Genomic DNA, 24,190 nt, shown 5'->3' with positions numbered 1-24,190 from the left:
CTTCTTGCTTATTTATGTATTTAGGGATTCAGGAATTCTTTTTTTTTAAAGAGAGAGGTGAGAGAGAGAGAGAGAGAGAGAGACAGAGAGAATTTTTAATATTTATTTTTTAGTTTTCGGCTGACACAACATCTTTGTTTGTATGTGGTGCTGAGGATCGAACCCGAGCCGCACGCATGCCAGGCGAGCGCGCTACCACTTGAGCCACATCCCCAGCCCTCAGGAATTCTTATTTAGTAAGTTATCATCTCTTTTTACCTGTATTTATTTTGATCCTCAAAGTGGGATTATTATGTTGTGAAAATAATATAAGTTCAATTTGATTTATTTTTTAAGCTCTTTTTTTTTAAGTTATAGATGGACACAATACCTTTATTTTATTCATTTATTTTTTTATGTGGTGCTGAGGATTGAACCTATTGCCTCATACATGCTAGGTGAACACTCTACCACCAAGCCACAACCTCAGCCCTGTGATTTTTAAAAAAATATTTTTAGTTGTAGATGAATACAATACCTTTATTTTATTTATTTATTTTTATCTGATGCTGAGGATTAAACATAGGGGTTAAATTTCATTCTGCCACATATGGATTTTCAGTTTTCTCAGCACTATTTGTTGAGAGGCTATCTTTTCTCCAAAGTATGTTTATGACACCTTTGTCTAGTATGAGATAACTATATGTACATGAGTTTGTCTCTGTGTCCTCTGTTTTATACCGTTGGTCTTCATATCTGTTTTGGTGCCAATATCATGCTGTTTTGTTACTGGAACTCTATAGTATAATTGTGTTATAGTATAATTGTGATGCTCCTGCTTCACTTATCTTGCTGAGGATTGCTTTGATTATTCTGGGCCTCTTATTTTTCCAAATGAATTTCATGACTGCTTTTTCTATTTTTATGAGGAACATCATTGGAATTTTAATAGAATTGCATTCAGGGCTGGGGATGTGACTCAAGCTGTAACGCACTCACCTGGCATGCTTGGGGCACTGGGTTCGATCCTTAGCACCACATAAAGATGTTGTGTCCACTGAAAAACTGAAAAATAAATATTAAAAAATTCTTTCTCTCTTTCTCTCTCTCTCTCTCGTCTCTCTTAAAAAAAGAAAAAGAAAAGAAAGGAAATTCAATCTGTATAGTGAGCGCTTTTGGTGGTATGGCCATTTTTACAATATTAATTCTGCCTATCCAAGAACATGGGAGATCTTGCCATCTTTTAAGTTCTTCTTGAATTTCTTTCTTTAGTATTCTGTAGCTTTCATTATAAAGGTGTTTCACCTCTTTTGTTAGATTTACTTCCAAGTATTATATTTTTTTGAGGGTATCGTGAATGGGAGAGTTTTCCTAACTTCTCTTTCAGCTGATTCATTATTGGTGTGTAGGAATGCAGTTGATTTATGGGTGTTAATTTTATATCCTGCTACTTTGCTGAATTCTTTTATGAGTTCTAGAAACTTGGTTTTTTAAAACTATAATTTTTCAATAAATTAAAAAAGAAAAATTATTAAACTTTTTTAGAATGTAAGTTAAATGACTTTTGTTTAGTATCTATATTCTGTTTCCAGTTTTGATTGATTTGTGCTACCAAGCAATGTCCTTCGTCTTGGGGAGGGATCCCCAAAGTCAGTTGTTAACAAAGGTGGTTATTACATCTATAATATAGAGCTGGAGAACACACTAAGGAGAAAATGGAGAGGCAGACAATTGAAATTGCAATTAGTTAACTTCTTTTTTTTGGTAGTACTAGGGATTGAATCCAGGGTCTCTGCCACTGAGCTACATTCTCAGACCTTTTTATTTTTTATGTTGAGGCAGGACCTTGCTAAGTTGTCCAGGTTGGTCTCAAACTTGTGATTCTCCTGCCTCAGCTTCCCAGGTCTCTGGGATTACAGGTGTGCACCACCATGCCCAGCTACAATTAGTCACTAATATTCTTGCGGGGTGACTAATCTAAATTTATATTTTGTTGATTTATTTTTAAGTGGATTTGATGACTAATAAAAAGATGCCAAAAAGTAAAAAATAAATATTCTGTGGAGAGGGAAGCAATACTTGCAGGGTCATTTGAGTGTCCTTAGGCAGATGGGAAGGAATATCTATCATTATTGAAAAGCTGAGAAACTTGTGAAAAGGAACATGATAGTTTTCAAGTCTACTGTTTAACATTGATGAATGAGATTTAACTCTAATTCACATGCAAATTTTAATTTCTTTTTGAAAGAAGAAAGAGAGCCAATTTTGGTGTGGCTCTAAAAGAAAATTTATTGCATAAGGTGAATTTAGTAAAATTATGCTGCCTGCCAATGTGTCTAAGTGTCTTGTCTGATTTTAAAATGAAGTAAATTGACTGTTTTTAATATTGTAATCAATGTCATATGATGTTTCTAGTTATGATTAAAGGTGCTATATTTTATTACTAAGGAGGTTAAAGTATTTAGTTTAAGTATAGAAATGCAATATACATTTTATTATTATGAAATGTTAAAATAGAGATAGGTGACTTTAATTATATGATTTATTCTTTTGAGAAGAACTTTGAAAGATTTTATAGCTTATGACTGTTTTTTTTTTTTTTTTAATTACGAAGCAAAAAAAACTTCCTCCACCTCCCCCATCCTAGTCCCTCATCCCACTTAGTTTTCAAAGATGGTTGCTGGGAAGTAAGCTAAAATTATTCTAGCTGCTTAGGTTATGAATGGGTTTGTCAGGGTGAAGTAGGGAATTGGACTCCAGCTGTTTTTTCTTCTTCCAGCATCTGTGGTAGTTAATTGCATGAGCATGCGGTTAAAGTCGCAGGAAGAACTCTAAAGAACTGAAGAAGTAAAAACTGTGTCAAGAACTATTGAGGTTAAATAAGAGAAGGGCCAAATGTATTCATTAGACTTGACTTTAGTATGGTTCTTGGTGACTTTGAAGAGGTCAGATTCAGTGTTGTGTTACAACTGAAAGCCAGGGTGCTGTTAGTAAAACAGAAGAAGGGAGGTGAGGCAATAGAATTGGTGTCTATGGGTGTTATTTTTAAGTGGTTTGTCTCTGAAAGGGTGCAGAGAGAATTATGACCTCTTTAAATCCTAACCTCAAGAAGTATGCTATCACGTAAAGGCCCATCAATTTTAAAAAGATATGCAGCTGGTAAACAGAAGAAAAATTTTCACATTTTGCTATTTGGAACCAAGTCTATTTAGTAGTCTAAATAATTCTCTAAAAGCAAATGAGGTGTCTGTTTTAGTGATTTAACAAGTTTATGTACTGCTGAGGTGCCCTTAAGTATGTGTAGATGGTTATCAATGATACAGTTAGAATAATTGCTATTTAGTTTTTGATTATTTAGGAAAACTTTTTATGTAGTCTATAAGCATTCATTGAATGCCAGCTATGGACCAGGCTCAAAGGTAGGTACTGAGATCACAGTGGAGAACAAGTCACTTGTCCCTGCCCTTGTGCTGCAAATAGATTGAAGACAGATAATAAACATATTGAGTGTGGTCAGTATTGAGTAAGAATGAATATGGCATTTGAGGAGCATAAGATAGGGAGAGGGTCAATTTTGTTAGGAAGCTGGAAAAAGTAAAGCATCTCTGTGAAAGTATTTTGTAGGCCATGGGAGGAATGGAGGAACCTTTGGATTGGGCAGAGGGAAGGAGGGGGAGGGCTTATGAGGGTAGGAAAGATGGTGGAATGAGATGGACATCATTACCCTAGGTACACATATGATTGCATGAATGGTGTGACTCTACTTCATGTACAACCAGAGAAGTGAAAAATTGTGCTCCATTTGTGTACAATGAATCAAAGAGCTTTCTGCTGTCATGTATAACTGATTAGAACTAATAAAAATAAATTTAAATAAAAGAAAGTACTTTGTATATTAAGGTCCTTCAAACTGTTTATTGTAGGATAAAGTAATAGTAAGGGTGAAGGATTTTCTTTAGATTAAAAATGTCATTTTGCTTTTTGAATTTTGTCTATGTTAAATCACTTTATCATTGTTTTGGTTCTGTTCATATCATATGTATTTTTTTTAAGTTGTAGATGGACACAATATCTTTATTTATTTTTTTATGCGGTACTGAGGATTGAGCCCAGTGCCTCACATATGCTAGGCAAGCACTGTACCACTGAGCCACAACCCCAGCTCCTCATATGTGTTCTTATTAGATATGTATTTTACTTTTTTAAATACGGTATCATTTCTACTTCTGTTGAAGTAGAAAAAAAATGAAAGCCTATTAGTTTGGTTATTCAAAATTAAAAACAAAAACTTATACCCATGTGGATTCTATCTAAAGTAATATGAAACACATTGAAGCAACGCTGGAAATTAGGAAAAAATAGTTCTAGAATAACTAGACATAATATGAAAAGGAAAATATCCGACCTCTCCTGTTTTAATTACCATCTCTGAGGGCTCATCCCAGCTTCAACAATCCCTTGGGATCAGCTGCAGTCTTTGTTTTGACAGTAGTGCAGTTCAGCTTCTCCCACTGCCCAGTGGTATTCCTTGATTGTTGTAGGTCTCAAGAATTTGCTCTAAGCACCTACCCTGCTACATACAAAAGGAAGATAACTGAAAGGTGGTGACAAACATTTATAAGCATCCACAGTATATAATGAATCAATTTCTTACTTCTGTGTATACGGTTGTACTAACAATAATCATTTTTCAAAAAATTAAGTAATTTTAGTTATTTAGTTATTGGTTCAAAGGAGTAGTGTTGAAGTATGGCTGGGTTAGAGTCTTAAAATTGCTTTTTACAACTCAATTTATAGAGTAAAATTATAAAAATAATGTTCTTAAAACAATAAAGTTTTTTTTTTTAATTTTTATACTGGGGATTGAATTCAGGGGCACTTTACCACTAAGCTACACGGAAGAACCTTAAATGCATTCTGCTTAGTGAAAAAAGCTAGTCTCAAAAGAACTTTTTATTTTTTATTTTGAGACAAAGTCTTGCTAAGTTGCTGGGGGTCTTGGTAAGTTGCAGAGGTTGACCTCTAAGTTGTGATTATCTTGCCTCAGCCTACTGAGTTTTTGAATTTCAGGCATGTGCCACCATGCTCAGCTACCACCAACGTGTTTTTAAAAGTAGATTATTTCTTAAAGAAGTTTCAGGTTGACAGCAAAATCTGATCAAAGTTCAGAGAATTCTCATATATTCTTGACCCACACACCCACTACCACCCCCACTGTCAATATATAGCATCAGAGTTGTACATTTGTCATAGCTATGAACCTACATTGACATTATTGTTATGCAAAGCCTGTAGTTTACATTAGGGTTCATTCTTGGTGTTGTACCTTCCATGGGTTTGAACAAAAGTATAATGACATGTTATCTACCTCAATAGTATCAGATAAAACAGTTTCACTGTCCTAAAAAATCCTCTGTGTTCTGCCTATTTATCCCTCTGTCCCTGTAAACCCTGGCAATCACTGATCCTATCGCTGTTACCATAGCTTTACTTTTTCCAAAATGTCATATAGTTGGAATAATGCAGCATGTAGTCTTTTGAGACTGGCTTCTTTCACTAAGCAGTATGCATTTAAGGTTCTTCCATGTCTTTTCATGACTTGATAGCACATTTCTTTTTACTTTTGAATAATATTCTGTAGTATAAATGTACCATAGTTTTTTTTTCCCCTATTAAAAACTTCTCGGTTGCTTTCTATTTTTGGTAGTTATAAATGAATGTGTGCAGATTTTTGTGTGGACATAAATTTTCAACTCATTTGGGATGAGTCCCAAGGAGTGTAATTGTTAGATTGTACGTCAAGAGTATGTTTAGTTGTATAAGAAAGTACCAAACTATCTTCCAAAGTGGCTATACCATTTTTCATTCCTATAGAAATTTATGAGAGTTGCTTCCATTCCACATACTTGACAGCATTTGGTGTTCAGTGTTTTGGATTTTTGCCATTTAAAAATTTTTTTTTCATTATAGTTGGGTACAATATCTTTATTTTTTTTAAGAGAGAGAGAGAGAGAGAATTTTTTAATATTTATTTTTCAGTTTTTGGTGGACACAACATCTCTATTTTATTTTATGTGGTGCTCAGGCTCGAACCCAGAGCCTTGCGCATGCCAGGTGAGCGCGTTACCGCTTGAGCCACATCACCAGCCCCAATACCTTTATTTTTTTAAATTTGTTTTTAGTTTTTTTTATGGTGCTGAGGATGGAACCCAGTGTCTTACATGTGCTAGGGGGAGTGCCGTACTGCTGAGCCACAAACCCAGCCCTGATTTCTGCCATTTTAATAGGTGTATAGTAGTCTCATTGTTTTAATCTGCAATCCTGTAATGACATATGATGTTGAGCATCTTTCATATGCTTACCAGCCATCTGTATATCTTTGGTGAGGTGTCTTTTCACTTCCTTTGCCCCTTTTTTTTGGCGATTGAAACCAGGGCCTTGTGCATGCAAAACAGTTGCTCTATTATGAGCTACATCTCCAGCCCTACTTTGCCCATTTTAAAATCAAGTTGTTTCTTACTGTTGAGTTTTAAGAGTTCTTTGTATATTTTAGTTAGATATGTTGAATGTCTGTTGAATGTCTTTTGCAAATATCTCCCCTCAATCACTGGCTTTTCTTCCCATTATTTTAGTGAAGAATATTTTAGAAAGATGTTCTGTTCATTCATTAGACATCTGCTCTGTACTGGATACTTAAGTAGAGGCTTGTGTTAATATTAGAAAAATCAAACATGACCCTATAGTTAATATCAGATGGGGGAAGATAAGTTCATCAAATGAATATAGTGCAATTGCGTAAGTGGTATAATGAAGGCAAATATGGGTACCATTTGGTGCTAGCACAGCTAATGAGTTGTAGGAGATCCAAAAAAAAAGCTTTATATGTAGCTAACGTTTAATAAGCATTTAATATTTCCTGGCATTATTCTAAAATCTTTACATTTACTAATTTAATCCTCACAACAATTATGTGAGATCATCATATTCCCATTTTATAGGAAACTGAGGTAAAGAGAAGCGATGGTAGAGATGAGATTGAGACCTGGGCAGGTTAACAGAGTCTGTGCTCCTTACCACTGCAGTTGTATGAAGGCTTTTAGGAGGAATTGTACTTTAAGCAGAAAACTTAAGAATAACTAATTAAAGGCTAATCAGGTAACAAGGTAAGAGGCCCTCTAGGCAGAGGGAATAATATGTTGGAAGACTTGAAGTCAGAGAGAGCAGGGTTGAGTTTAGGTAGCTGAAAATAAGGTGTAAACGAGTGAAGTATGTATGGTTAGGGAGGTAGATTAGGCCACAAAATCAATGCCTGGTAAATCAACCTGAGGAGTCTAGTTTACCATATGCTCAGGAAACAACTGAAGTGTTTTCAGCAGGGGAATAACATATTATATTTGTATTACGAATAGAGAAATGGATTGGAGGGAGGCAAAATTGGGTTGGAAAACTTTCAGAATAATAGAGGAATAGTGGCATATTGGTATTGATGATGGAAAGGACTAATGAATATGGAAGATGCTCCATTTAGCAGGAAGAATTATTATGAGTTCAGAGGCTGATCATATGTGAGGGTTGAGATCATGGTTTGGACAGCTTGGTAGAGAGTGGTGCATCCCTTGAAGAAGTTGGAAGAGAGGAATTATGGGGAGGGGCTGGAGGAACATGGGGGAAAGATGAGGTAAGGTTGGGATTTGCTGAGTTGGAAAATGTTTTGATGAGACGGGCAGAGTGAGCACTTAGATGTGCAGATGTAACCAATTATAGGTCTGTAGCACTAAGGAAAGAGATTTGAACTGGAGATATACACAGATGTGCAAAATATGGAAGTCATTCTCATATAGGTGGTAAATTAAGCTGTGGATTGCAGAAGGAAATAGTCAATAATTTAAAACATTAGTGAGAACAAGTAAGGTAAAGCTTGAAAAGTGTTGGTACTTTTGGTGAGGGGCGGGAACCAGATGCAAGTAATTGAGGCATGATGAAACATGAGGGATTAGAGAAGGTAGTGGCTAGAGTGGAATGTGGGGCAGTGGCTTTAATACAGGAGTTCTTTAAAATTGGGAGAGCCTCAAACATGTTTCAAAGTTGATGAGAAGGAAGGAGAGGTAAGGGCAAGATTGGAAACACTACAGTGATGAGTGGGAATTGCAGAAAGACATCTGAGTAGATTTGTAAGAATGGTATCTAGAGCCCAGGTGAAGGGAGTAAGGCCCAGGAGGAAGGGAGGACCCTCCTGTTTCCATTGTAATAGAGCAGGGTCAGGAATCTATGTGTTCTGTCGGGAGGAAGAGCAGGTTCTGATGCTGGCTTTAGGTTCATTGAGAAGGAGGAGGTGAGGCCCTCTTAAAGTAGGTGCATAATGGTTGGCAGCTTGAGAAACATCAGGATATTTGAAATAGTTGACATGGAGGGTGAGAATGCTGACAAAGAAGGCATAGTAATATTGCTAAGGCAAGTTTTGTGGATTCCAGTAAGGCCAGTGACCAAAAATTTATGGATGTCACTGACCTGCATTAATATATTTTAATTTAATAAGCACTGTTTTGAAGAGATTGGGATTCCTTTTCTGGGCAGTCACATTGTTAAGTATTTCAGTAGTTATCTTTGAAGTTTAAGAATTTGACTGTCTTTCCTCCTATAACCATTGTTTGTTTGTTTTGGTACTAGGAATTGAACCAGGGTGCTTTACCACTGAGCCACATCCCCAGCCCTTTTTATTTCTTATTTTGAGACAGGGTCTCACTAAGTTACCTACAGCCTTGCTAAGTTGCTGAGGCTGGCTTTGAATTTGCGATCCTCCTGTGTCAGTCTACCGTGTCACTAGGATTACAGGCATGTGCCACTGCCCCTGGCCTCCCATAACTAAGAGGGTCCTAAAGTATAGAGAGGCAGTGGGTCATAAAATAATAAAATGAAAAATAATTTTGCTTTACAGCTTTTTCAGTAATGAATTGTACTTGTTGACTCTTTATTCTGTACTACTCTCGTACTTAAAATAGGATTTTGGAGTGACAGAAGATTATTAGATAGAAATATTACCTGATATTTTCCTTTCTTCTTCTTATTGTTATTTTTACTTTATTTTTTCTTTTTGGTAGTAGAAATTGAACCCAGGGGCACTTTACCACTGAGCTACATTCACAGCCCTTTTTATTTTGAGACAGGGTCTTGCTAAATTGCGAGGCTGGCCTCGAACTTGTGATCATCCTGCCTCAGCCTCCAGAGTTGCTGGGATTACAGGCTTACGCCACCGTGCCTGGCCAGTGCTATTTTTTTTTTGCTGTTGTTAATGAAGGAACAGGGGTGGGGTTGTGACTCAGCAGTAGAGTGCTCACCTTGCACGTGTGAGACCCTGGGTTCGATCCTCAGCACCACATAAATAAAAAGCAAATAAACAAAATAAAGATATTGTGTCCGTGTATAACTAAAAAATACTTTTTAAAAAAGCAGGAACATATTTGCCAAGTGAAATCTTATAGGTCTCATATTTAAAACAGCTATAAATGGTGGTACTTTGACGTGAGCTAATAATTAAGAACCCAAATACTGGAGTCAAACTACCTGGAGTTAGAATATGCTTCCTAGATATGTAACCACACAAAAGTTCAGTTTCCTCCTCTGTAAAGTCAGGGTATAGTACTTGCATCATAAAGTTTTTATGTGTTTTAAATAAGATACTACCTGTAAAGTAAAACTACTTTGTACAGTGCTCTATAATTGTTAATTTAATACATCTGGTTAAAACAAAGCTGAGGGGTGTGTTCTAGCAGCCCTGATTGCCTGGTCCCAACTTAACCTGTGTGGTGATTCCTGAGGTGCCTTCCAGGAACTCTTCTATGAAGGGTAGTTTGAAAACTTATGATCTAGTTCATCCTCCACCATTTCATATGAGGAAATTAGGCTTCAGATTGAGTACTAACATTTTAAAGATCACTAGGCTCCATACAACAGCTAACTGCTGAATTTAGCCACATAATTAAGATCTGAGGACAGAAAGGGAAAACACTGACTTAGAAGGAAGCTTAATATTTTTTAAATTATAAAGAAGTCAACTGAGAGGTTTATTCTGAGACCTATGGAGAGCTCAGCTGAAGTTCTGGATTTCAGATTTTTGTTCTGGATTTGAGATACTGCTTCCCCTACATTTAAAAATCTCAGGACTCATGAAGAGAATGAGTTAAAAGCCAGCATCGTCAAATTAATGAGACCCTAAGAAACTCAAAGGGACCCTGTCTCTAAATAAAAATATAAAAAAAGGGGTGGGGATGGGAATCAGTGGATGAATGCCTTTGGGTTGAATTTCTGGTACCAAAAAGAAAACAACACAGACACACACACACACACACACACACACACACACTCTCTCTCTCTCTCTCTCTCTCTCTCTCTCTCTCTCTTTCTCTCTCACACACACACACACACACACACACACAAAATAAATAAATAAATAAACAAACAAACAAATAAATAAATAAATAAAAAGTCAACTGATTATATAGCATGCCCTTTTGACGTATGTAGGTTTTTTAGTAAAAATCTGATCTGCTAGATGAACTGAGGGTTGGCTTTTTGTTTTGTTTTGTTTTGTCACTGGGGATTGAACCCAGGGATGCTTTACCACCAAGCTACATCCCCAGTCCTTTTTTATTTTTTGTTTGAGACAGGGTCTTGCTAAGTTGCTGAAGCTGGCCTGAAACTTGTGATCCTCCTGACTCAGCCTCTTGAATCACTGAGATTATAGGCATATGCCACTGTACCTGATGTGAAAGGGTTCTCAACTATATTATTTTGTTGTTTACTTAGAAATTGAATTTTGAACAATCTTTTAAAAAGCATATGCAACTCTCACTGGAAGTTTAAAAAAGTCTCACACTTCCTTATGAGAACTACCCAACTTATTTTATGATAGAACTATAATTTTCAGCAAATATGGGCCCTCTGCCACCAAATCTTGGATTTATTCTTCAAATGGTGATGGAAATCTCATAATTTTTATAGTAAATGATGTGTGATACATAATAAAAAATATGATGTCTGATATATATTGGTAATAGTTACTAGCAATTCTTGTGAAATAGTCAAATCATAAATTATGTTATTGGTTCTTAATTAGAAAGTCTTTTATATTGTGCTCTTCTGATTAAAAGAGAAAAAATATATAATTAATTCTTCAGATGTAAATTTTAAAAGTAACATTATATTAGATGTTGAGCCTAGAAAAATGAACAGGTATGGTATTTGCTTTCCAAGAACTTCTTTCCATTCTAGAAATTGTGAATTCTTATGAATTGGCAAACACCCCCTAATCCCTACACTGGGTCACTTTACCATTGAGCTCCACTGTTGACATTTTAAATTAATTAATTAACTAATTTTAATTTTTTAGTTGTAGTTGGACACAATACCTTTATTTTACTTACTATTTTTATATGGTGCTGAGGACTGAACCCAAAGTCTTGCACATGCTCAGCAAGCACTCTACCGCTAAGCCATAACCCCAGTCTAGTTCTTAATTTATTTTTGAGGTAGGGTGTCACTAAGTTGCCCAGGCTGGCCTCAAACTTATGATCCTCTTGCCTCAGCCTCCTGTGTGCTGGGATTACAGGCCTGGCTAATACAGTTTTGACAAACCATTTGTATCAGTCTTTATAAAAAGCCTTGAAAGCTTGCCTATTCTTCTTAATCAGCTATTTCTGGGAATTTGTCTTAAGAAAGGAATTGTGGGGGGGCAAGGTACTAGGAATTGAACCCAGGTGCACTTTACTACTGAGCCACCGCCCCAGTCCTTTTTATTTTTTATTTTGAGACAGGGCCTTGCTAAGTTGCTGAGGCTGACCTGGAACTTGTGATCCTCCTGCCTCAGCCTCTTGAGTTGCTGGGATTACAGGTGTGTCCCACTGCACCCAGCAAGAAAGGAATCTTGAGATGTGCATAAAGATTTCTAATTTATTAAAAAAATATTTATTTTTTAGTTTTAGGTGGACACAACATCTTTATTTTATTTTTATGTGGTGCTGAGGATCGAGCCCAGTGCCCCGCGCATGCCACGCAAGCGCGCTACCGCTTGAGCCACATCCCCAGCCCCGTAGATTTTTAATTTTTAATTTGAGCTGCCTCCTTTCTTACTAGAAATTTTTTATTTGTAAAAAAAGAAAAAAGTTCTATAAACAGGAACTTGATTTGGCAGTAAGCAATTCTCATTTTCTGTCCTTTCCTTGCTACCTTTGAGTAAACAATAAGGTGAGAAAAAGATAAGAAAAGACATCTACTGGTACCACAATGTAGTGACTGCATCCTGCTATGATGTCTTCTTTCTTCTTCCATCCTCAGGGTAGTGTGACCCTGAAGCATTACTACCTCTTGTTGCATGTCCTAGGGTCTTGGGCCCTAGCCTTGATCTTGGTTCGTTGGGGGTAAAGCAAGTGTAGAAGGCTGGGGATGAAGTGGTAGGGATAAGTAGTTTAGGGAAATGAGGTATCCATCTTGCTGCAGGTTGGACAGAATCTGGCTTAGGAAATCAAAGTTTTCAGAATAAGTAAACTGGCCAAGTTCCAGTCAGAGGAAGGGCCGTTCTACACCAGAAGGAAATTTCATCTGTTGAGGTTGAGTATAAACATTTAATTAAGAGGATTGTCTTCTCTGCATTGCTTATAATAAGAAAATATTGTGAATAATCCAGATCTTACACTGGTAAGCCTATATACTATGAAAACAAAAAGGTGAAGAATATGATAACATAGCAATTGATGTTTATAATATAATAAATGAAAAAAGCATAATTTTATGAAAACTGCATATTAGTTGTGTAACAAGTATTATCCATTGTCTTATTTCTGGCTTGCCTTCAGACCCTCCTTGTAAGTTTCTAGCTTTGAGTAAATTTCATACTATGCTTTCTTTTTTAAAAAAATTTTTTAGTTGGAGATGGACACAATACCTTTATTTAGTATTTTTTATGTGGTGCTGGGGATTGAACCCATTGTCTCACCCACATGCTAGGCAAGCCCTCCACCATTGAGCCACAACCCCAGCCCTTACTATGCTTTCTTTATTCCAACTTCAGAGCTGAAAATTTTTGCTGAATTAAACCACACAACCGTGCCATTTGATTCTCAGTTCCATTTTCTCATTTCATAATGCCATTTTCCACAAGGGTAGTTCTAAAGCTTGTAGTGCTGACCTTCCTCATCTTTTCACATGACAGAAACACCTAAACTTCTTTCCTTTCCTTCCCTTGACTGTATTTCATGATCAGCAGACTTCATTTTGTTTCTCTTCATTATTTGAAAAATTCTTCTATTGTATAATGTACATGCATAAGTCTTATTTCTTGTGAAATCTTTGAGCATGAGGGTTACTATCTACAAGTATTTCTTTTTAATTCAGAGGCATATTTGAGCAGTTAAAATTCCAGTAAAATTGCTGTTTATTGTCATTTTTTTTCTTTTCTTTCTTTCTTTTTTTTTGGTATCGGGGATTGAACTCAGAGGCACATAACCACTGAACCACACCCCAACCCTTTTTTGTATTTTTAATTTAGAAACAGGGTCTCACTGAGTTGCTTAGTGCCTCACTAAGTTGCTGAGGCTGGCTTTGAATTCTCGATCCTCCTACCTTAGTTTCCTGAGCTGCTGGGATTATAGTGTGCACCACCATGCCTGGCTATTGTCATATTTTAAAAATAGACTTCCTTTATAATTTTAGTATTGAATCTTTTTTGCTAAAAGCAATAAGAATCAACTTTAGTGCAAAATGTGGTAGCACATACCTACAATCCCAGCAATTTGAGAGTCTGAGGCAGGAAGATCACAAGTTCAAAACAATTTTCAACAACTTAAAGAGGCCCTAAGCAACTTAGTGAGACCCTGTCTCTAAATAATAAATAAAAAATAAACAAACAAATAAGTAAATAAATAGATAGGGCTGGAGATGTAGCTCAGTGGCTAAGTGCCTCTGGGTTCAATCCTTGGTACAAAAAAAAAAAAAAAGAATCAACTTTAGTAGTTGTTTTCAAACACTTTATTTCTGAACTTATTATATTCTTTAGTATAGTGCTCCTTAGTGTGTAATTGGTGGTAGAATTTGACCAGTTCCTACTCTGATGATTAACATTTTCCATCTAAGGATTTTAAATTTAGGTATATATAACAGTTACACATTGAACATAGGCTAGTGGCAAAATTGTTTGAAATAATTTTTAAACATTTTCTAGCAATAGAAAACTCATCTGGGGGGCTGGAGTTATAGCTTAGTGCTGGAGTGCTTGACTTGCATGTGTGGTTTGATCCTCAGACCATACAATCAATCAATAAATAAAAAATATTGTGTTCGTCTACAACTAAAAATAAAAAAGAACTTATCTGCATTTCAGTTTTTATTAGGTGAGAATATTATTACAATGATAGACACAACCCAGTTTTTACTATTGATATAAATGTATTTCAGAAATACATTTACAGAGTATTAAGTACAGAATAGTTTTATTTAAAGCACAGAAACTTAACAATTAGAGTAAAAAAAAAAACCCTATGAATAACTTTTTTCTTTTCCCCCCTTTTTAGGCTTCATTGCTCCGATTTCAGAGTACCCTGGTAATAGCTGAGCATGCAGATGACTCGCTAGCACCTATTACCTTAAATACCATCACTGCAGCCAAACATCTTGGAGGTGAAGTGTCTTGCTTAGTTGCTGGAACCAAATGTGACAAGGTGAGAAATTTTTAAGGTCAGCCATAGCAAATATAATCTCCATCAAGAGACAGGAAAAGATGGCAACAGAGAATTATGCTGAGGACTATAACCCAAACTGGGCTCTAATCCCCATTAAATGGCCAGTGTCACAACCATTACTGTGTGTGAAAAAGGAACTAAAAGGTTTGCTCACTAAGCATTTTATCTTTTGGAATGAGGTAGAATATTTGATTTAGTTCCACTGGCATCATCATATGCCATCAGGTACCAAGTAGAATGATAATATTTGAGTCCCCTTAAAGGTTAATAGCCAATCCCTTTTTGTGTTGATGAATATACTTACTAATTGCTTCTAATTCCTGAACGTGGTAAATCTTGACAAAGTATCATGGGTGTTAATTTTTAATTGGTAGGAGAATTCAAATGTATTAGTCTTACCAAATTATAGCTGGTACTAAAAAATGTTCTTGTCATTGTTATAAATAAGATAATGAAAACTTTGAAAACCAACCCTCAGGAAAGATGCTGTAATGTGGGTTGCAGGGTCTGTGCACTGAGCTGCTGTGAAAATGAGTACTTCAGTATTCTCATGCCATTTGAGTCCTCTCATATTCTAAAGGAGTAGCCAAGTAGATGATTGAGAGTTTGAACCTCTTAGAAGAGTAAATCTGGACAGGGTATGTTTTTTCTTAGGCGATTTTATTTTATTTTTTTACTAAACTATCAATGCAGGGCATGTGATAATTCAGGTTCTGAATGCTAGTGTAATTTCTTATATGAAATTGGTATTTTCAAAGAATGTATCCTAGCAGGTTTAGGGTTAATGTGGACTCATTACCTAATAACTATTAACATTTATTGAATCTTATATAGTTGATATTAACCACAACATCTGACAATATGGCTGAACTATCTTTTTTGTTTACTCAATTTTCAGATACATACAAATTTTGGATTTGTCTTGCTATAATTTTAAATATTATTCTAATATTGTCTTAACGATATTTGAAATGATATCTACTTACAGTGTTATGTCATGTTCTGATCTCAAAAGAAAACAACAAATGACCATGAATAATGTAGGCAAATTTCAACTTTGTATTGTTTTTTTTGGGGTTTTTTTTTTTTTTTTTTTTGCTATTTATCATAAATAGAAAGTGATTCTTTTGTGAGGTGCCAGAAGATAAAAGATAGGACAGATGTGTAATCCCAATGACTTAGAAGGCTGAGGTAGGAGGATCTCAAACTTGATCTCAACTTAGCAAGACCCTGTTTCAAAATAAAAATAAAAAGGACTGGGGATGCAGTTCAGTGATAGAGAGCCCCTGGGTTCAATTCCCAGTACCTGCCCCCACCACCCAAAGAAAAAGATTTGAGCCAGGCATGGTGGTGCAGCAGCTTGGGAGGCCGAGGCAGGAGGATTGCAAGTTCAAAGCCAGCCTCAGCAATTTAGTAAGGCACTAAGCAACTCAATGTGACCCTGTCTCTAAATAAAAAAAAAATTTTAAAAAGGGCTGGAGATGTGGCTCAGTGGGAAAACATCCTGGGTGAAAGAAAGGAAGGAAGGAAGGAAGGAAGGAAGGGAGGGAGGGAGGGAGAAGGTTTGATAGGAAAACTCTGTTCCCATTTTATTTCTAGGGAGCTATAGCTACTTTGGAATTAACTTGGTTTTGTAATTAGAAATTCTCTTAAAATTAGAGAAGCTAAATACAGATGCATCCATAATAATGGGCCTCCTGTACAAGATAGTGTACTTTCAGAAGGTGGACTTTTGTGTTGCATTCTTTCTTCATTGAATATTGTTGGACCATTGAGAGTGGGAAGGGGGCATAGCCTTTTTTGCCCACTCGTCAGTGGATCCCTGAATCATCTTGGAGGTATACAAGCAGATGGTAATATGTCTGGTATGACTCTAATAAACAGAAACTGATCCTGCTGTATTAAAGATACTAAAAGGGAGAATTCTGATTGCCTTCTATATATAGAAAATCTGAGTGCCAAAAAGCTTCCTTAGAAACCTATCTTGATTCCAAAGAGGAAAAATGAAAAATTAAAAAAGATAATATGACAAATGTTTTATTATAGATAAATATATGTATGTGGGCAGAACTCAGCAGTTGACAGTAGGCTGTATTATAAGATTTTATTTGTTGCTCAGCATTATTAATTTTAATATCCAGTAAGATGCAGTGAATTTTAAAGTAAGATGTTTAAGTCTTGTTTTTCATCTTATTAATTTTAATATCCAGTAAAATGCAGTGAATTTTAAAGTAAGATGTTTAAGACTTGTTTTTCACCTTTAGGAAACCCTAATTCTAAAATGTATTGACTGCGTTATTAATATGAGAGAGAGCAATGTTGATTTTGGTTTATCAATTAGTACTTTTGTTTTTCAAGGTAGAATTTTTGTTGAAATTCTTTGTTGATAGAAGTTGAGGCTGGGATTGTGACTTAGTGTTAGAACACTTGCCTAACATGTATGAGGCACTGGGTTTGATCCTCAGCATCACATAAAAATAAATAAATAAAATAAAGGTATCATGTCCATTTACAACTAAAAATATTTAAAAAGAAAAGTCTATGTAAGGTGAATACTTAGATCAATTGGCAGAAGATTTTCTTTGTTTAAGGATTAAAAAAAAAAAACAACAACATTTGTTTTATTCCTAAGTGTCTCTTTTAATAGGAATAATTTTTGTAGTTAACTGTTAAAATTTTATGCTGTTGATGGTGCCTCTATTTGGATATTTCTGATAGATGGATGATTAGAAACTTATCTTTTAATCACAGGTGGCACAAGATCTCTGTAAAGTAGCAGGTGTAGCAAAAGTTCTGGTGGCTCAGCATGATGCTTACAAAGGCCTCCTTCCAGGTGAGGTTTTGCATTGGAAAAGTGTGAGTTATGCTTGATTATATGAATGTGAAAATATTATGAGATGCTTTTTTATCAAATGTGTTTAATTCTCAGAGGAACTAACACCACTGATTTTGGCAACTCAGAAGCAATTCAATTACACACACATCTGTGCTGGAGCATCTGCCTTTGGAAAGGTGAGAAGACTGGGAATGTGGAGTCTCATGTCACCTACTTGAAAGAGTTAGATTTCATTGTGTTAAAAATGTATAACAGGGGCTGGGGTTTTGGCTTAGTGGTATAGTGTTTGCCTAGCATGTGTGAGGCACTGGGTTCTATTCTCAGCACTGCATATAAATAAATAATTTAAAGGTCCATTGACAACTAAAAAATATTTTTAAAAAATGTACAACAGACTTTGTTTAGACAGGTGATCCAGATTTATCCACATTAATGGGTTACTTTTGCTACACTTTATTCTTTTAAAATTTTTTGTCAAATTTTCTGTTAAAATGCCATTTACATATTTTCAAATTTTGTCACAGAGATCTCTTTTGTTCTCTCAAGATTTTGTCATATGAGAATGCTACTCTACGATTTTAAATTTTGCCTTGGAGAAAACTCTATTAAGGCCATTGTTAAATTATTTTTGTTTTAAAATAGTTGAAAAACAGTTCATTTCTCTCTGTGTGTGTGTGTGTGTGTGTGTGTGTGTGTGTGTGTGTGTGTGTATGTGTGTGTTGTTTCTATTAGTGACCCATCTTTTTTTCACCATATATTTTCGTACCAGGGATTGAACTCAGGAGTGCTCAGCCATGGAACTACAGTCTCAGCCCTTTTTATTTTTTATTTTGAGACAGTGTCTCACTAAGTTGCTTAGTCTTGCTAAGTCTTCGAACTTGTAATCCTCCTTTCTCAGCCTCCAGAGTTGCTGGGATTAAAGGAATGTGCCACCATGCCAAGTTCCTTATTTAGTTTTGGTGCATTATAGTTGTACATAATGGTGGGATTTGTTATTATATATGCATACATGCACACAATATTTCCCCTTTCCTTTCCCTTCTTCCTCCTCCTGGTCCCTTTCCTCTACTTTATTGATCTTCCTTCGCTTTTCATAAGACGCCCTCACTTCTTTTCTTTTTTCCTCTCTAGCATCTACATATGAGAGAAAATAAGACACTTGACTCCTGAATTTTGCTTATTTTGCTGAACATAATGCTTTTAAGTTGTTTCCATTTTCCTACAAATGACATACTTTTATTTTTCTTTAAAGTTGAATAAAACTCCATGTGTATATGTATATATCAAATTTTCTTTATCCATTCATCTGTTAATGGGCACTAGGCAGATTCCTGTTAGTAACCTATCTTAAAAAGTGGTTTACTTGTGTGACTGATGGATATTTAGAGCAGGGCATGGTGGTGTGTGTCTGTAATCCCATCTACTTGGGAGGCCTAAGCAGAAGGATTAAACTTTCAGGCCAGTCTGGGCAACGTAGCAAGACTTTATCCTTACGAGGGGGAAAAAAAAAACACCAAAAAACAGGAGGAGGAGGAAGGGAGGGGGGAGCAGAAGAACAAGAATTTGTTCATGGATTTTTGTTGTTCTCTCTGGCCACGTATCATCTTAGCTCCCTTTTCTTTTATTCTATCTTCATTAAACTGTAGTTTATAATCTTAAAAAAATAGTAAGTTATACACAAATACATTCATAGAAAGGGTGCACATAGGATAGCAGTATGGAAAGGAAGGTATGAAGTCCCACCTTCCTTTTTTGTTTGATACCAGGATTGAACCATGCAGGGGTACTTTACCATGAGCTATATCCCCAGCCTTTTTTTGTTTTGAGACAGAGTCTCTCTAAATTGCTTAGGGCCTTGTTAAATTGTTGAGGCTGGCCTCAAACTTGTGATGTTCATGCCTTAGCCTCCTGAGTAATTGGGATTACAGTTGTGTGCTGCAGCACCAAGCTTGAGAGTCCCATCTTCTTATTCCCAATTCATCCTTCCCTCTTTAGAAGTATAACTGTTAGCAATTATGCATTGTTTTAGGTCTCTTTCTATAGATTTAAAAATTGTACATGTTCAGATATAGTTCTGCTTCTAAAATGGATAATAAAGCACCAAGTATTTTGTGACTAGTAGTTTTAACTTAAGAGTATGTCTTGAAAATATAAGCTCATAATGTGTATGGGTTTTTGTTTTTTTAAGTGGCTGTATCAATATTCCATATTTAACCAAGAATACTTAGATTTTTGGGGGTCCTTTGCATTTACAGACTTTGCTGCAAGGAAACATCTCTGTGCAATCATCTTTGAATACATGCACTGGTATTTATTTAGAATAGAGTTCTAGAAGTGAAATAGGTGGGTTAAGAACTCTGTATTTTAGTGTGTGTGTGTGTGTGTATGTGTGTGTGTGTATATATATACACATACATACACATACGCATATATACATATGTGTGTATATATATGTGTATATATGTAGTTAAGTTGCCAAAACTTGCTATTACACATTTTAACACTTCCCCTGCCCCTACCTGATGAGTGAAAAGATCTCTGTGGACCATTCTATCTCTGAGAGTATTGTTGCTATGTTGGATGATTTAAAGAACTTTATAAATCTTGAGTTTCTGTGATGACAGTTTACCTACAAAATAGACCAAGCAAGGGTGTTTTTTTGTGTCTTGGTAGCTAGTTTTTAATCCTCTGGCTTTGACTAGTGTGTTGTGACAGGTGGGAGTTTTGAGAATAAGGATCACATAATAGAAGCTGATACCACAGACTGTAAATGGGCTTGGAAGGAGAAAAGAGTCCATTAGAAGAAGCTAAATAGATCTGTTATGTTCTTTTACCAACTGATAGTTTTCTGTTGCTGTGACAAAATACTTGAGAAAATCAACTTAAAAGGAAGAATGATTTTTTTGGCTTATGGTTTCAGAGATTTCATCTCTGATTGTTGACCCAGTCCCTTTGGGCCTGTCATAGTGCTGAACATTTTGGTGGGGATCACACTGTGGGACAGAACTGCCAGCTAGGATTTAAAAAGATAAAGAAGGACAGGTAGGGGTTCCAATATGTTTTTCAAGGGCACAACCCCAACAATTTTCCTCTTAAAGGTTCTCCCACCTCACAATACTGCCACAGGCTGATGACTAAGCCTTCAGCAGATGTCTTTGTGGGACATTTAAGATCAAAATTATAACACCAACTATGGCTTTAAGGTGATACACTTTTATATTGGTATGCTAGAATTTTTAGGATCTCATTTTTTTGTTTAAGGAAAGAACACTTTTTTCTTTTTCTTCTCAGGAGCCATGTGGTCAAACCTACTCTATAAAAAGTCAGTGTACTTTTAAAAAAGAGATAGTTTTATCCATATTCCATCCACTCTCAGGTATTTAGATAGAAGACAGATCCAGAAAAACATGATTTTAAGCACCAGGATGATTTTTTTAAACAAAGAACATTTAAAATACAAAAGATATTGCATTTCAAGCAATTAAGAAAGTTCTAAAACTTTAAAAGATGTATAGTCTAGCTAGGCACAGTGGTGCATTCCTGTCATCCTAGCTGCTCAGGAGGCTGAGGCAGGAGGATCATGAGTTCAAAGCCAGCCCTAGCAACTTAGTGAGGCATGCATGGGGCACTGGGTTCGATCCTCAGCACCACATAAAAATAAAATAAAAATATTGTGTCCACATATAACTAAAAAATAAATATTAAAAAATGAAAAAAGTAGATGTCTTCTAAAACTTTTCATTTAACCAAATTAGAACTACATTTAATGGCACTTTAATTGTTTTCCCAAACTTTTTTTTTCTGTGAGATCTTAATTTTTTTCTCATTGAGGTTTTACAAATTAAGATACTTCTCAGTAGCTCTTTTTTTTTTTTACAGTTGTAAGAAATTTACTGTGTAATATAGGTAATGATAAAATGGAAATTAGAAAACCTCTCATATTGGAAAAATAGCAGGAGGGAAATTAACTTATTCTGTCAACCCTTGTTATCATCAGTTTATAGAGAACCACTTGTTAGATATGGGAGAGGAACATGAGAAATAGAAGGCACAGCCCCATAAATCTATTTGAGGATAATATAAACCATATATTAAAATTATTCTAAAATAAAATGCATGTTAGGGCCACTTAATATAGTGTAATTTTACATGCATGTGAAAGGAGGCAGAGTAAAGTAGTAATTACAGGACAGTACTGGGAGATTTGTTAGAGAACAGAGAGGAACTTGAATGATGATACTGAGATTGTGCCCACTCAGTGCAGTATTGTGCCAAGTTCAAGAATTAAGAACTAAGGTATTTGGGGGAAATCAGTGTATGGTTCAGCTTTTCTATTTGTATAATCAAATCATAGCATCTCACTTTAAAAAAATTACATACACAAAAGAACCTTGAATCCATAAAGTACTGGATTCATTCTTCATTAACTAACTTTTGTTTTAGAGCTTTAGGTCATAGAGCTTTAAAGTAGAAGTGTAGAGATTATCTTCGTTATGAGATGAAGATACTGAGGCCTGGAGAGATCATGACTTTCACAAAGATCCTGACCAGTGAGAGAAAAATTAGCACGTGTATTAATTCCAGAGATGTTAACTAATTCCAGATATATACTTGTGTTTTGTTGTTCTTTTTTATATATAATACATAGGCTACTTGGTTCAGGTTTGTTTTGATCTTTTTATGAAATCATAACTTCAAAAACAGGTGAAATGTCTGCTGAAATATTTTCTCTCATATCCATTAGTAAATAAATCCAAGAATAGTCTTTTCAAGTATTTGAAAATTTGATTCTTCTAAATTTTTCTAAATTCAGTGATCCATAACTGTCACACTTCGATATTTATTAAAGCAAATAGTCATAATTTAACATACTGAATTTAGTTGACTTACTGCTGTAAGATGCATACAACTCCAGTTAGAGTAATGGTAGGCAGTCACTTGCTTTCAAAGTCTAACCAAAAAGCTGTGCTTGACAATTTAGTATATGCAAATATGCATGTAAAATATGAAATATTTGATTTAAATTTCTACTGAATATATATTTGGAAGATGTCATGGCTCATAATTATAGCCATCCACCAGTATGTATGTGTGTAACTCACAGCTCATTTTCCTTTTAGAACCTTCTGCCCAGAATAGCAGCAAAACTTGATGTTGCCCCAATTTCTGACATCATTGCAATCAAGTCACCTGACACATTTGTGAGAACTATTTATGCAGGTGAGTTCCCAAGAAAGATAATTAATCAACATGTTAAATTTCAGTTAAAAAGTATAAACAAGTCTTGAAGATGTGTTCTAAAGCCATACTATGCTTTAAATGGATCGTCTTAGTCTAGCATTGCTGCTGGCTCATGACATGGCATTTTCTCTGAGATCCCAGTGCTTTCCTGCCTGCCCATTCAGTTTGCAGAATGAGATTTTTTCCCAGTAGTCAATAAGAATTAGATTCAATTTGTTTTATAAGTGACATCTGAGAAAGCAAAACTTTTTTTTTTTAATAGCATTCTCAATCTTCTTTGCTTTTCCTACTCCATTTCCATGTACATTAAGAAATTCATTTCAGTGCCTGTTTAGTTGATTGATCTTTTACTGAGCACACTGGTCTCTGGTGGGGTTGGAGAAGACGGAGAACTCTTTGTTCCATCTGATCAAACTTGTATGTTTCTGTGTAAATGGTCAGTTCTCAAATCAGACCTTTCATCTTTAGTAACATTTGAGAGCAAATATTTGATCATTGTTTAGGTAATTCTAAATGTGATTGTTAATCCATAAGAAATGTCTTAAATCCTTTTAAAATCTTGGTCCATCTGAACTTGTTTTTTATGTCCTAAAGTGTTATATATATATATATATATATATATATATATATATATATCCTCCTTCAGCCTGCATAGCAGCTACAATCTCATTAAGTTGTTTCAGCTCATATTTTTAAGTTACTGAATGTGTGTTTTTAAGAGAAAGAAGCTTTGTTCAATATTTCTTTTTGTTCATATTCTTTTTAAAAATTATATTTATTTTTTAGTTGTAGTTGGACACAAAGGTATTATACCTTTATTTTTAAATTTATTTTAATGTGGTGCTGAGTATCGAACTCAGGGTCTCACACGTGTTAAGCGAGCGCTCTTCTGCTGAGCCACAACCCCAGCCCCTCCTGTTTGTTTATATTCTTAGTGACTATTCCAGTGTTTCAATTTCTTGCTTCCAGGCTGTCAGCACCTGTCCTGTTTTTAAAGACAATAGGAGTTGTACTGATATCCACTGATACATTTTTTCACTCTTTTTTGAGATAAAGTATCACTAAGTAGCTGAGGGCCTCAGTAAGTTGCTGAGGCTGGTCTTGAATTTGCAATCCTTGTGCCTCAGCCTCCCAAGTCCCTGGGATTACAGGCATGTGCCACCATGCCCAGCTATTTCTTCAGTCCTTTTTTTTTTAGGTGTAGTTGGATAAAATGCCTTTATTTATTTATTTATTTTTATGTGGTGCTGAGGATCGAACCCAGAGCCTTGCTAGGAGAGCGCTCTTCTGCTGAACTACAACCCCAGCCCTCTTCAGTCTTATAGTCCTCTTTTTCCTCTACTTATTAGAGATAGAAAACAACTGGTTCATATATATTTATCGTCTTTTCTTTCTGAAGTAAATT

The 24,190-nt window shown here is 35.5% G+C and overlaps 1 protein-coding gene across 1 annotated transcript in view; it reads left to right on the top strand.

Moving 5' to 3' along the window:
* The window catches only part of Etfa (electron transfer flavoprotein subunit alpha), a 73,829-nt gene that overhangs the window by 3,096 nt on the left and 46,543 nt on the right, over window positions 1-24,190 (top strand). The window contains exons 2-5 of the mRNA XM_005316839.4: window positions 14,541-14,687; window positions 17,460-17,541; window positions 17,638-17,720; window positions 22,665-22,764. Coding sequence (XP_005316896.1) covers window positions 14,541-14,687; window positions 17,460-17,541; window positions 17,638-17,720; window positions 22,665-22,764 — 412 coding nt within the window. The remainder of the gene's footprint in view (window positions 1-14,540; window positions 14,688-17,459; window positions 17,542-17,637; window positions 17,721-22,664; window positions 22,765-24,190) is intronic.

This window comes from Ictidomys tridecemlineatus, chromosome 5 (genome assembly GCF_052094955.1).
Source record: "Ictidomys tridecemlineatus isolate mIctTri1 chromosome 5, mIctTri1.hap1, whole genome shotgun sequence".
Classification (NCBI taxonomy): domain Eukaryota; kingdom Metazoa; phylum Chordata; class Mammalia; order Rodentia; family Sciuridae; genus Ictidomys; species Ictidomys tridecemlineatus.
Note: the sequence above shows the minus strand (reverse complement) of the source record. Positions and strands in the feature narration are given on the sequence as shown.